General features: G+C 41.6%; 1 protein-coding gene across 1 annotated transcript in view; it reads left to right on the top strand.

Annotated features, from left to right (window-relative positions):
• The window catches only part of PTCD2 (pentatricopeptide repeat domain 2), a 42738-nt gene extending 30039 nt beyond the window's left edge, over positions 1-12699 (top strand). Inside the window, exons 9-10 of the mRNA XM_036741719.1 lie at positions 1965-2078; positions 9833-12699. Of these exons, the coding sequence (XP_036597614.1) occupies positions 1965-2078; positions 9833-10057 (339 nt within the window). The 3' untranslated portion in view covers positions 10058-12699. The remainder of the gene's footprint in view (positions 1-1964; positions 2079-9832) is intronic.
• The last annotated feature ends 2260 nt before the right edge of the window (positions 12700-14959 follow it).

Below are 14959 nucleotides of genomic sequence, written 5' to 3'. Positions count from 1 at the left end.
TCTGTCAAGAAAACCTCAGACGGGGTCATGAAGAGTCAGACACAAGTGAGCTACACTTAGGGGAGGGAGTATATGGTACAGTGGAAACCGTGTTGAATTTGGAGTCAGAAGACCCAAGTTCAGATCCCAGCTCTGCCACTCACCACCTGTGTGAGCTTGGGCAAGTCCCTTGCCTCTTTAGGCCTCAGTAGAGAACTCAAGTCTCTTCCAGCTTTACCCATGATTCCTTCATATATGGCTAGTTAGCTTAATTGATGAGAGCTTGGGGCTGAGCCTAAGTGAATGGATTCATCCCCGTCTTGGGCCAGTTGGTTGCCATCTTTTCCATGGAAAATCTACCCCACAAATTCCTGCTTTCACAAGCAATGTGCAAGAAAGTATGTGTGTGTGCGTGTGCATGCACACACATGCACATACACACACATACACATGTATGTACATATATACACATGTTTGTGTGTGTATATTCAATAGAAATCCATCGCTGCTGGAAATAATGACTCAGCATTTGCCCTGTGTATGGGAAGAGGAGGAGAAAAGAAAAGAAAGGGCCGTAATTTTCTTTTCTTGTATGAATTCAAGACAGTGCATGTTTTTGATAGTTTAGTAGATAGAGTATAAATCAATATATACAACAAACTTCTGCTTCATATATCACATATTAATTCCATATATGCTATAGTTTCTTATTTTGTTAAATAGCCACAGCTGTCCCTTACCTACCCAACAGGATTGTAGAGAAGTAAGGTTCATAAAGTATGGGGATAGTGTGGCACAATGGTGTCTAACTCAAATAGAAATGGATCCTTGTAGCTGCATTGTTACTTTTTGGAGGTATTTTTATTGTAATTTAATATTTTGTCTAATTTGTACTTTTATTCGTTGTGGTAAACATTTCCCAATCACATATTCATCTGGTACTTGTGGGTGATTGAAGGGCTGGACTTCCAGTCAGGAGATCTCGGTTCCACTGTTGGCTGTGTCACGTTCTGCCTGAGGGCACCCTGGAGAAATCACGTAACCTCTCTGAGCCTAGTTTCCTTATCTTTATTAACAAGGGGGTTGAACTGGATGGTGTCCAGTCAATCAAGAAGTATTTAAGTAGCTACTGTGTGACAGGTACTTTGGGGGCAAGCACGGGGATATAAGTACAAAGAATAAAATAATCCCTACTTGAACAAAGGGGTTCAACACAAAGCAGTTTTGGAGAGAGGGCACTAGCAGGTAGTTGATCCCTTCAAGCTCTTACCATTCTATAATTTTTTTAACAAGCTTTTATTGATCTCTGTTGGGATTTTTGCATCAATGAAATTTCTCCTACCATCTCTCCTTTTCTCTGTTTTAGAGCTCTGTCATATAACAGATTTTTTTAAAAGGAAAATATTTAGCAAAAACCATACATTGAACACTTTTGAAAATATATGCAAAGTACCACACTTGGTGACCTCCCACCCATGAGCCTTCCACATTAATGGGGATGATTGTGCAAGTGCAAAGTGATACTGTAATCAGTTGGCCCTCAGATGCAGAAAAAGCACTTAAGTTATTTTGGGTTTTTTAATGGCTTGCTGTACTTTGGGTTGGATATTAGGGGAATGGAATTTCCTGTCATCTGGGTATATTTTGTGGGCATCTTTTAGAGCAGGAGTTCTTAACCTTTTTTGTGTCCTGGCCTATCTTTGTTAGTCTGGGAAAGCCTTTGGCTCCCTTCTTGGAATAATGTTTCCCAGCGCATAAAATACAAAGGGTCACAAAGGAAATGAATTATATTGAAATTTAGTTGTCAGAATAGTTAACAAACAAGTTCATAGACCCCAGTTTTTGGAGATTGTGTAACAAGGGAGGCCCAAGAACATCCAGGTGAGACTTTTTGCCCATGCCTGTCTCTAAGAGTATTGGAGGCTTGTCAAAATTCATGTCCTCAGATTCCAAACCAGTGGTATTTGGTTCTTTCCATGGTCCAGATCCTTATCCATGCCCACTCAGACATGTTGCAAGGAGCCCTACAGATACTGGAGGCATCTACCGAAAACACCCACTTCAGCTATGTGAAGAAGCAAGAGTTCTCAGAGGAAGTGGTAAGTACCTGGGGATCAAAAAATCTGTTAAAAGCAAACCACTTGCTGGGTTTGGTGGCTCAGTGCCTGGGACTGGGAAGGATACTCTGGCAGATCTCTTGAGCTCAGGGGTTCTGAGTTGCATTGGACTATGCCGAATAGGGGCCGGACTGTGTTAGGCAGTATTATGTCAGGGTTAAGTTTAGCAAAACCTTGTGTTTAATCCAACTCATTAAACATTTATTAAGTTCCTACTATGCTAAGCACTTTATAGGAAAAGTTATCATGGTTTGGGGGGTAAAAAAACCAATGAAATTAAAAGACCTGGGTACAATTTCTGACTCTACTACGCAATGGCCATATGACCTTGGACAGATATACTATTGTGACTTACCAGGTTATTGTCAGGATTATAATGTAATGAATGGGCAACTAGGCCTGGAGTCAGGAGGACCTCAGCAAGTCACTTAACCCTGTTTGCCTCAATTTCTTCATCTGTAAGATGAGCTAGAGAAGGAAATGGCAAACCACTCTGCTATATTTACCAAGAAAACCCCAAATGGGGACGTGAAGAGTTGGACACTACTGAAATGACTGTACAACAACAAATAATGTAATGGGGTATATAAAGTGCTTTTTAAAAGCACTTTGTAAATGTAGACTGTCATCATCACTCTTCTCAAAGGGTGTCTCTCTCCCATCCCATTGTTGCTTCTCCACATGACTTCACAAGCTTGAGTGGAAGGGGCTCTGACCCCCGAATTGGCTTGGCCAGCCAGCTGCCTGACAGTAACTTTTTTTCTCCTACAGAACATGTTTGTTTATTAAAATAAGTTTTATTGGTACTTTTTGCTTTTGCCTCACAGTCCCACACCAAGATTGAAAAAAAAATCACGTTACTCATTTTCATTTCATTTTTTTTCCTTCTCGGGTCTGTTCCCCTCCTTGCTATGCCCTTCAGAAGGCTACCAGGAGAAATCAAAAGCCTTTCCTCATCTGAGTGGAAATTCTCTAGGGAGAGCAAAAACTGATTTGAAGCCAAATTGGTATTTTGTCTTCTCGTTTAAGAGTCATCTCATCCATTTCCTGTTCTCCTGTGGAGTAAAGGAGGTACCCACACTGGCAGATAGATATTCTTTTCATATGTTGACCTTCACTCTTGTGAGAGATCCAACAATGAAATTTGTGCAAATTGAAATTTGTCCAAAATGAAATTTGTGCAACATAGGTTGCATCATACCAAGATGATATTAAAGAAAATGTAGCAAGACAGTGGAATTGTGGGTTGGAATTCTTTTTTTTTTTTATCTATCATCTATGAACTCATAAAAAGAACCAGGAGAACATTGTAGTTACAGCAATATTTTTAAAAATTTATTTTTACTTGTTTACTTGTTTCATTAAATATTTCCCAATTACACGTAAAAAAAACTTTTAACATTCATTTTGTAAAAATTTTGAGTTCCAGATTCTCTCCCTCCTTCCTCCTCCTCTCACTTTAAGAAAGTAAGCAATATGATATCATTTAGTCATGCAAAACATATTTACATATTAGCCAAAGAAAATACCCCAAAACACAAGAAAAATAAAGTTAAAAAAGCATGCAGTAGTCTGCACTAGACTTCTCTAGTTCTCTCTCTAGGGGTGGATAACATTTTTCATCTTGGCTCATTTGGAATTGTCTCAGATCATTCATTGTATTCATCAGAGTAACCAAGCCTTTCACAGTTACATCATTACACTGCTGCTGTTACTGTGTACGATGGTCTTCTGGTTCTACTCACTTCACTTTGCATCAGTTCATATAAGTCTTGCCAAGTTTTTCTAAAACCATCCTCCTCATCATTTCTTATAGCACAATAGAGTAGTAATCCATTACAGTTGTATACCGTAACTTGTCCAGCCCTTCCCCAACTGATGAACATCCACCTCAACTTCTACTTCTTTATCACCACAAGAAGAGCTGCTATAAATATTTTTGTCCAAATAGGTCTTTTTCCCTTTTCCTTGATCTCTGGCATATAGACCTAGTAGTAGCATTGAACAGAAGTATTGTTATCCATGGTCACCTGTGAAAGACTTAGCTACTCAGATCAATACAGTGATCCAAGACACTTCCAAAGGACTCATGATGAAAAATGCTCTTCACTCCCAGAGACAGAACTGACGAACTCTTGAATGCAGACTGAAGCAGACTCTTTTCACTTTTTTTTTTTAACTTTTTTTTGGCTAGTATAGAAATATATTTTGCATGATTTCACATGCATAGTTGAGATCACATTTTTTATCTTCTGAAGGGGTAGAGGGGAGACTGGAGGGTAGGAAAGAATTTGGAACTCAAAATTTTTTTAAAAGAATGTTAAAAATAAATAGTTTTAAGGGGAAAAACTATATAAAGAGAAAGCTTACATTTGTATAGCCCTTAAACTCTGCAAAGCACTGTACTTCCATTATCTCACAGCCACTACATTCCCATTTTACAGATCAAGACACTGAGACTCAGAGAGGTTTAAGTGACTTGATCAAAGATACACAGCCAATGATCGGGTAAAGTTGGGTTTGAACGCAAGTCTTCCTGGTCCTGAATCCAAATGGTCTTGGTGCACCACACAACACTAGCACAACTTTTTTGGTTTTCATCAGAGGAAATCCCTTTGGGAGAGCTTGGCCCACTATGATAACTTAGACATCATCTAATTGTCCTCCTTTCTCATTTTAAAGATAAAGAAACAGGCTCAGAGAAAGAAAATGCGTTATCTGTTTTCCCCTGCCTATAGTCATGGCCCTGGAATTGCAACCCAGCTTGGACCCTTCAGAGGCCTCCACTCATGGCAGAGCTGAAAGAGACCGTCACGTACCCAAGATTGCTCCGCCTCCTCACTTAGATCCATTCTTTCCTCCATCCACATTCCAGAATTAGCCAAATGTCCTAGAATTAGAATGTCCCCCTTGTGGCCAGCAGCTTTCATTGCTGTTCTTGCTTAGCATGCTCTAATATAGCTGGGCCTTTCCCTGAGTCTTCCCTTCTGTCTTAACTTAGACACTTAGCCAAGGACACACAGCAAGTCTCCCGACTCCCCATCCAGGGCTCCATCATTTATACCAGGCTCTCTCTTCCCTGTGGAAGATATATATTACCTACCCAGAATTCATGTGGAAAATTACTGATTTTTTAAAAATACTTTCAATTTTAACTTAGCCCGAAGGTCCTTTTTCCCCCCAAAAGCTTTTTCAGATGGTTTCTAATTTAAAAACATGTTCAACCCATTTATTCTTTTCCCTGGATCCCGTGAAGCTGATCAGAGAGCTGCCTGCTATGAGATGGTAGACATAAGTCATTTAGCTAGAAAGTGACAAATCCTAGACTTGGAACCAAGCCCTCCAGATTTCCAGGTCCAGTGCTTCTGGGACCCTCTAGTTCATGGGCCCTGGTGTGCTAGCATGTAGAGAATGGAGCTCTGAAGCCAGCTCTGTTTGAAGGAGAGTAAAGTGTATGTCCCAGACCACATGTAAATGATCAGTTGTCTTGAGTTTGCTTTTTATAAATAACATATTCAAGGCAGCTGGGCGTATGGTGGACAAAGTGCTAGACTGGTGACGGGAAGCCCTGAGTTCAGGGCTTTTCCGACTCAAAATATATTCCTATTATGCCATGTGTACACAGTAATGATAACTGAAAATGGGCCCCGTTTAGTGACTGGCAAAAACGCGGCAAAGTAAATCAAGGGGATTCTTTAACCACCTATGGGAACAAGAAAAACAGCATTAGACAGCTGGCCTTTTGCTAGTCACAACCTCTGTCTGCCTGTATCCTCAGCTGTGAAATGGGAATAAAAAGGCACCTACCTCCCAGAATTGTCATGAGATAGAATGAATTAATATTTATACAGTGCTTAGCCCAGTGCCTGGCACATAGTAGGTGCTTAATAAATGCATGTTCCCTTCCTCTGTTTTTCCCCTTTTGCAAAACTGAAGTTCAAATGACTAAAACACAGGCTTCTCCTTCATTGATTTTTTTTTTATGAACTAAATTAGGGAACAAACTTGGCACCTTCTCTTTCCTGCTTAGATAGCAGAATAGCTGTAATAATTCCATTTAATGTTTCCACAGTCATCCGAGAGAACTGAGGCAGTACATTCAATTAGAGCAAAGTTAGCCCAGGCTTGACAGCTTTGCACTGCTTTTTTGGGAAACCTTATGCTGCACATTAATTCTGTTCACCTTGAACCCGGTGATGGAGCGAGCTGTTCCTCGTAAGAACATTAAGTACCTTTAAAGCATTAAGATTCCATGGGGAGTCGTGGTGCAAAAGGGAGATATAGGTTTGTAGTGTATCCAGAGAGTGAGGGTAGGCCAATGGGCATGTTAAGAGATGTGATCATGAATTAAGTCTCTTCAGATATTGTCAGGGAGGGGAATTGAACTAACTAACCTTCCTTCTCTGCACTCCTGGTCTCTGCCTCCTCAAATCCAACCTGTACATCACTGCCACCATAATCTTCTTAACAAAATAATGTTCCCAGTGTCATCCACATGCTCAGAAATCTCTGCTGGCTTCCCACTGCCTATAAAAAAAAAAAGCCCAGATTCATTCAAATGGCATTCAAGACATTATGTGATATGGCTCCACTTTACCTTTTCAGGTTTATTTGTGAGAAATTCAGGCTCATCTCTTCTTGAATATACCCTATACTTCCAGTGCCCAGTTCCCCCCTCACCTTGAGTACCCCCATCCCTGCCTGTTAAAGAGTCACCCATCCTCCAAGGCTTGGCTCAGATGGCACAGATGGCACCTATTTTTAGACAACTTCCTCTGTGTTGCAGACTCTTGGGGGCTAAACAGCGGGATGAAGTCATCATTCGATCCAACCTGTGTCTGAACAGAAATCCATTCTGTAACATACCCAACAAATGGCCTTAGTTTGAAGATATCTAGTAAGGACAAAGCCACTGCCTCCCCAAAGCAAACTATTCCACTTTGGGACTGCTCTAATTGTTAGGAAGTTTTTCTTTGCATCATGTAAAAACTTGCCTGTTTGCTACATCTGCCGGATGCCTTCTGGGACCAAGCAGAATGCACCTCATCCCTTCCGCAAGACACCTATCATGCCCCCTCTCAAGCCTCCCACTTCTCTTTTCTTTTCTCTCCTTTATCCTCTGTTTTCTCTCCTTTCTTTTTTCTTTGATTTTTGAATTCAAACAAGTTAAGTATGTGGGTTTTTTCAACCTTTAACTTAGTATATAGTATAATATGATATATACATAATATAGTGTGAGATATACATAATAGAGTATGATATATACATAATATATGATATATAATGTAATATATATCATATGACATATGTATAAGATAAGATGATATATTACGTATAAACACCTAGTATTTAGATTTTATTCAGTTGCAGGGTCAGCAAATCCATGTTATTTGTTCTGGTTTAAGTTTGATTCTCACTGCTTTTGCTTTACCAATCAACAGACGTTTATGTTTGAGGCACTAAGCTTCTCAGAAATACGGTAGAGTATAATACTTGGTCCTTCCCATCATTATTAAATCCAAACACTTCCCTTCTTTATGGTGCTATTTATGAGAAAAGCATCATGATTTCCTTTTTAGAAAGTGAATATTTAAATGCAAGAATGAATCTGGTTTATCTCTGTTGACATTGTTAGGCCATGTTGAAATGTCATACTGATTCAGGAGCTTAGAGACCCAGTGTGGTATCATGGAAAGAGTGCTGGACTTGGAATCAGGAGAGGCCTGGGTTCAAATACCACTCGTCATTTGCTAGCTGTGTGACCTTGAACAGGTCACAGCCTCTTTGTGCCTCAGTTTCTTCATCTCTAAGATGGATCATAACACTCTAGATTGAGAACTGGAAAGGATTTTAGAGACAACCTAATCCAGCCCCATCCCTTTACAGATGAGGAAACTCAGCTCCCAGAAGGGCAGAATGATTTTTCTAAGATCATACAGAACCAGGGTTCGATCTCAAGGCTTGTGGCCCTCTCACTGCAACACGGTGGTAGTTAATCCTAGCCAAAAATGATGTCTGGCTACAAGACATCGAACACTACAGTCTCCCTATGTATGAAAATTATTATCTCCCAGAAGACAGTGGAGAGTGATAAGTGTAGATAGCCTACAACATGTTGCAAACAAGGAATTAGGGGGAAAAATAGAGTGAGAGAAGTCATTCAAAAAATGTCTGAACAGAAAAGATGGCATAAATGCAAGGTACCAGTGAGGAATACCTGCCAGCCAGCTCTGTGCTGCGTTGATAGCCTCCATATGTTAAGAGAACTCAAGGAAGGCCATCACCATGTTGGGTGGGCCTTCTATGGCAAACTCATGAAAGGCATGGATAAAGAGTCCCATGGAATTGGCAGGCATTGATGGGCTGCAGTCTAAGTCCTTGGAGGGAGGACCCTCATCTGTGACATAACAGGCCCACTGAGAATTTGAGAGAACTCCCCTCAAAGGAGTGTGATGAGGATCCAGTGAGATAATGTAGGTAAAGTGCATTGCAGATTGTAGAGGACTACAGATGTTGGGTGGTTCCCTTAATTGGCATGTGGCAAGGTAATGAGGCTCTTTCCTGAATATTCTGTTTGATCTGTTTTTAGCAGAGTACCTTCACATGGCCAGTGCCCAATAAATGCTTGTGGTCTCCACAAGGCTGATTTCACCGGCCCTAGCCTGTTGAGCCTCATAAGACATCTTGCAGCACCGTGACTGAAGCCCGCTGTTATGGTTATGGTTGTGGTTGTGATCACTCCCCTCTCATCCCATGTAATTAAATTAGTACTTGGGAAGCAGTTTTCAGAAAGTGAATTTTATGCAACTTGAGCTTAATTAAGAAATGATTGGGTTAGTAGGGCCAAAAAGGACTCTGCTGTTGTAATGATGTCTAATCAAGTAAGTTTACTTCACTTGCTTTAATGAGCTCCCTTCCGCCTCCTATTCCCTAGTACATCTCTTTGGGTCAGAGATACTGTTCTAAGCTCTCGGTTACTAAATATCCAAGGTGTAACTCGCAGTTTGTGTGTGTAATTTGTGGAACCATTTTCTTGGTTTTATAGCCCACGTGTTAAGTTACACTGGTTGGCTTGGTGACTACTAGAACACCTGGCTTGAAATCAGGAAGACCTGAGTTCAAATCCAGCCTCAGACACTTACTAACTGCGTGACCCTGGGCAAGTCACCTAACCTCTGTTTGCCTTGGAGGCAGCGAGGTGGCTCAGTGCATAGAGAACTGGACCTGTGTTCAAATCCAGCCTCAGACACTTACTAGCTGTGTAACCCTGGGCAAGTCACCCTCTGTTTGCCTTAATCCACTGAAGAAGGAAATGGCAAATCACTCCAATATCTTTGCCAAGAAAATCTCGTGGACAGTATTGCTATGCACAGAATGATAGAGAGTCAGACACGACTGAACAAAACAACAGTGGCCTTTATTGTTCCTCCACCCCAGTTTTTATTACACTCCTTAGAGGTGTGTTTGTGTGTCTTGGAGGGACTCCTTTATTCATTCTTTTATTTAGCACCTGTTCTATGCCAGGTATCGTCCTGTGTGCTGGGAGAGAGATGAAATGGTCCCTGTACTCAAGGAGCTTATATTCCATGAGGGCAGACAACACAGTTACAAATAAGTCTGTACAGAATCCCTAAGAGGTCTTTTGGTGGGGGTGGCACGAGCAGTCAGGAGGAAGAAAGGAACAAAGGAACTGTCTTGAAGGCCTTCTACATTCTGCTTTTCTCTTCTCCTCACAGCTGACCACAGTGAAGGAGAAATTAGTTGGGAAGCCAGATCTCCAGACCAGATTCATAAAGATCTGGGACAAGCTCCAAGCGTCTGGCCAGGTCATCCCCCAGAATATTGATGCCATGCTCTGTGTCATCCCTCAGAGCAGGAAACCCCACATTCTCTCATTTAACAAGAGACAAACCAGCCGCCGGACTTTACAGCCACTCATTTCATCCCTGATAGCCGAGTAGCCCTGGATTTGACCATTGGTGACTGAACTGGGTGTGTCATTCTGAGCATCTGAGAAATTGGTCTGAAGGAAACTAGGCTGAACATATTTTTCTCCTCCACAGATTTCTGACACTCATTGACAACTGACATTCCAAACTGAGAGGTCTGGCCCCTTGTGGACAACATTGACCCAAACAACCAGAAATCTTGATTTTTTTTTTTTTTGAGCATCAGGAATTGTCTGTGTATAATGACAGGTGTGCCCCCAAGAAAGTTGTAGTGGTTTCTCAGTCCTTTTTCCTGGGCCTAAATCCACACAGGTGGAGAGAAATATCAGAGAAGGCTTTCAGGTCTGGATATACACTTATTCAGCTTTGAGTAAACCTTCCTTCCAAAGGCACTTGTTACATCCTTGGAAACTCAGTTCTGTTGTGGATTTCAGGAGGTTTGCTGTGCCACCTTGAAAACAATGGTCTTTCCTCTTTATTTCCTTGAATGCTCTAATTTTGTTTTTAATATCTAAAGCATCAAGGCATAAGTGCTGAGAACGTCTCTAATAAAATCTAGTAACCGTCATTTGCTAGAGGCAGGTTTACATGGAAAATATAGCACAGCGTGGAACTTGGAATAAGGAGCCCAGGATTTTGTCCTGGCCTCTGCCACTGCCTAATTTCTGTGACCCTCAGTAGGTCACTCAGTGGCTCAGTCCAGAAGTTTCTTCATCCGTAAAATGCCAATTCTTATACCAGCATATCCTCACGCCAGATTTGAGAATTTCGGACAATGTGTAGGAAGGTAAGAGACTAATAAAAGCAATGCACAGAGTAACAAAAGTACTTTGTTTTGTTCTGCTGTACGTCTCAGCCCCTTCTCCAGCCTCCATGAGGCAAACAGACTCAAGCTTCATCTTTCTGAACTATTAAAATACGCCAGCTTTAAATTATTACTTCCCAGTTTAGGGTAAATCATGTTTTCCCAATAAAACCTATTCAAAATTCCCTATATCATCTTAATCGGTGTGTGTCATGCATTGTCTGTCCTATAATTCACCTCTCTTGTGAATGGTTTTCTTTCCAGTCTCCATTTGGAGTGCCTTATTTTCAATGAAAAGAACTGTGTCTTTCTGGAGAGCGCAGGACCCAGTTCCCAAGTGCCCTTGGGTGCCACTTCAGCCGATGATTTGAAATACAGCATCTGGAGGTGATACACAATATGAAAATACACGGTGGTCCCATCTCAGCCGTGCCTTTTGTTTCGAAGGGCCTCTTGCGATGTTCAAGGCATGTGTATCTGCCTAGAGTGCAGCCGACGCTAATGAGCAACAAGCCCTAGCTTCTTTCTTTTCTGATACCATCTGCCCCTTTCCCCACATCCCTTCCCTCCCACCCCACCCCTCACTTTGAGCAGACAGGCACTTCTGAAAGTGCTTCTTCAAGAAATGTTATTTCGTATTATTGCTCACAGGCAGCGGCAGGTTTTCATAGACACTAAAACTCTGAAGGACCTTGGAGATCGTCCCTTATTTACTGATGAGCACAGAGGTCCAGAAAAGAGAGGTCACTTGCCAGAGAGCACACAGCTAACAACTGGCAGGCTAGAACTGGAATCTGGGCCTTCTGCCTCAGCCTAATGGGCCTTCCACTAGACCTGATATCCTTCCTGAAGAAGGGACAGTATTGGGTCAGCCAAATCAGGCAACTGCAAAGCATCCAGATGTAGTAAAAGTTCTTACACAGTATTGCCTTGAAAGGAAAGTCACTTTGGAGGATGGTGGTTTGACTGCAGAATACACAAAAAAAAAACCCAAGCTTCTTTCCTCATAATTATTGCTTTCAGAAGATGTTATCTTTATTCGTGACATGTGCTAAGCTCTAGACAGATCAATTTTTTAAAAATAATTATTGATATCTTTGGCATTTACATCCCCTCCGTTTCCAAATATATTCCTCTCCCTTCCCTTAATCCAGTGAGCCCGCTTTTGTAACAGAGAATAAAAAAGACAGGAAAGAAATTTTAAAGCATTTGACCAAAACAAGCCGATCCATCAACTGAATCTAAGAGTATACGCAACGTTGTGCATGCTTAGCTCCCCACTTCTACAAAGAAATGAAGGGAGTGCATTTTCTCATCTTGAAGGCCAAGCTGGGTTATTCTAATCATGCATTGTTCAGTTTTTTTTGTTATTGTTTTCATTTACGTAGTTGTAGTCGTGTAAGCACACATGTAAATGTTGTGTAAGTGTGGTCAATGTAAATACACAATGTGTGTGTATTATTTCTAGATGCATCAGTTTAGATTGTAGTCTCCCTCAGGGGAGGAATCATGCATCTTGTATCTCCCTAGCTAATTATGAATAGCATGTACTCTGCAAATATTGGGTGCTGCTGTTGATACCTGTGATTTCATTGGTTTGGAAATTATTGTGGTGGATACAGAACAGCAATTCAATTTAAGAACCGCGAGACAAAAACAAAATCATCCTTAAAGAGGTCATCTGTAACTTAAAGAATTACTCAGTGATTTGCTTAGAGTTACAGTTAGTTTGTATCAGAGGCAGGGCCTGGACCCAGGTTTCCCTACCTTGAAGTCTGGCCTTCAGTTCTCACAATGCCCCACTGCTTCTTAGTGGATGATTAATAAACATATTTTGAACAAAAGAAAATAAACAAACCCCTGCTTTTTGGGAGTGTGTGGTTTTTTTGATTGCCTGGGTATGTCTGATTTGTTAAAGTTAAGTCAACCAGCATTTATTAAGCACCTATCATAAGACACATGGGGTGTTCAGGGAGGACTAGCGCCTCTCGTGTGAGGGCTTGCCAAGCCCTCTTCAGGGCTGCTCACCCACCTTTGGTGTCCACCCGGCACAGATGCAGCATGGGCAGCAGCCACACCCCGGGAAAACCATCTCAGCAGACAGGCTTAACCAGCTTGAGGATAACTAACAGGCCTCAAATCTATCGATGAGTTACCCCAAGCATGTGAACATTTCCCCCACTGGAATAAGCGGATGAGAACAGTTTGTTCCAGTGACCATGAAGGCGGCTGAAGCCCACTCTGTGGAGAATTTAAAGATTTGGTCACACATCAAAACACCAAGGTCACCCACTGCATCCCGACCCAGCGCCAGTCATCCCAACTTTCGACTTGCCACGGGACTCCGGAAGAGAGTGAGGCTGATGGCTTTGTGCAACTCTGCCTCACTAAAATCCAATTTACACAGGAGTCAAGATCTCACTCCATGATGTCATTGGACCTCTTCAACATTTAAGAACAGCAATCACAAGAGACATCTCCACACACATTTCTATCACAATAACTTGGTGTCCCAAATATCACAATTCCGTGAGAATTAATGCGCTGCTGCCCACTTCCCAACCACAGAATCTTTCCTCTTCCCCTCCCTTCTTTCACCGTTACATCTACCTGTGCAGAGACCCCACCCTTTGGCAGCCATGCTTGTGTGGACTTCATGGAACTTTCTGCACAGGAGTCGCACCTTTGACCGTATCGGGGCGTTCTGCTCTAAGCATCAGTCTGCTCTGATGCTGAGGCGGCCAAAGCTTGTCTGTCTGGTTGTGGACCGAGAGTCACTGTTGTCGGGATAATGTAATGGTTGTTAACGTCTATGATGCTGATGCTGTGACCCTGTCATCTGCAAGACCCTTTGAACTCATCAGAGAAAAGTGAGGTATAGTCTGAATTATTTCCACTTTTGCATCCTAATTTGAAAGCTTTTCTTTTGTATGATGTGGATTTGCTTATTCAGTACTTCAACAGTCTGGGATCTCTTTAGTCATTCTGTCCCACCAATGCAGATTGCAGCCCCTCTGTAGAGCCTTTGTAGTTTATGTGAGTTATTATAGTTAAAAAGAAAGAAGTTCTTCTGCAGACCCATCCTCAAAGCTAATATTTTAATCTTTCACACATTTTAATCCTGTGAAATGGAAGCTATATTTGCAATCCATATGGATGATGTAATAATTATTACATAATATTATTTTTGTTGTTTAGTCAGTCATGTCCAACTTTTCATGACCCCGTTTAGGGTTTTCTTAGAGTGGCTTGCCATTTCCTTCTCCTTCAACAGAAGAGGAACCAAGGCAAACGGGGTTACGTGACTTGTCCAGAGTCACACAGCTAGTGTCTGAGGACAGATTTGAACTCAAGAAGATGAATCTTTTTGACTCCAGACCCCGTTCTTTATCCACTGTGCCACCTACATGCCCACCAACTTTGTATATCTTTTACATTTACCTGTGTACCCATTAGGTTCTCTCCCTCACTCTCCTGGCCCCCAGTAGAATGTAAGTTCTGTGGGGATACCAACTTGTCCTTTTGCCTTTGTACCTGTGGCACAGTACCTGGTACAGCGTAGGTGCTTAATAAATGTTTGTTGAACTGAGATGGAAAGGCAGGGTGAGGCAGAAACTGCTTCTGTATAGCCACCAAAATAAATACCATAGAGAGAAGCTACAGTGTGGAAAGATTCACTGTCAGGATCCGAAAAGATCTCAACAGGCCAGAACATTGGACCAGGTCTACTGAAATGGATCTCATTGATGTGGGAATTCCAGGGACACAATCACAGCCTATCAAATAGATATTGCTGGTAAAGAGTGCAGCACAGCGCCTGGCATATAGTAGGCACTTAATAAATGCTCGCACCCTCCCGTCCTCTCCCATGTGACTCTTGTCTACATCATTCAAAAATGGTTCCACCCAATAAGTTGGAGGCCTTCACTTTTTTCTAACATTTCATGGAACCAAATCTAATACAGTGAAATTTAATAAGGATAAATATAATCTTCTACTTAGTTTTTAAAAAAAAAATTACCTCCTCAAGTACAAGATGGGAGCAGCATGGCTTTGGAGCAGTTGATTTTAAAAAAAGATCTGGGGGTTTTAGTGGACTGCAAGCTCTA

This window comes from Trichosurus vulpecula, chromosome 1, assembly GCF_011100635.1.
Source record: "Trichosurus vulpecula isolate mTriVul1 chromosome 1, mTriVul1.pri, whole genome shotgun sequence".
Classification (NCBI taxonomy): domain Eukaryota; kingdom Metazoa; phylum Chordata; class Mammalia; order Diprotodontia; family Phalangeridae; genus Trichosurus; species Trichosurus vulpecula.
Note: the sequence above shows the minus strand (reverse complement) of the source record. Positions and strands in the feature narration are given on the sequence as shown.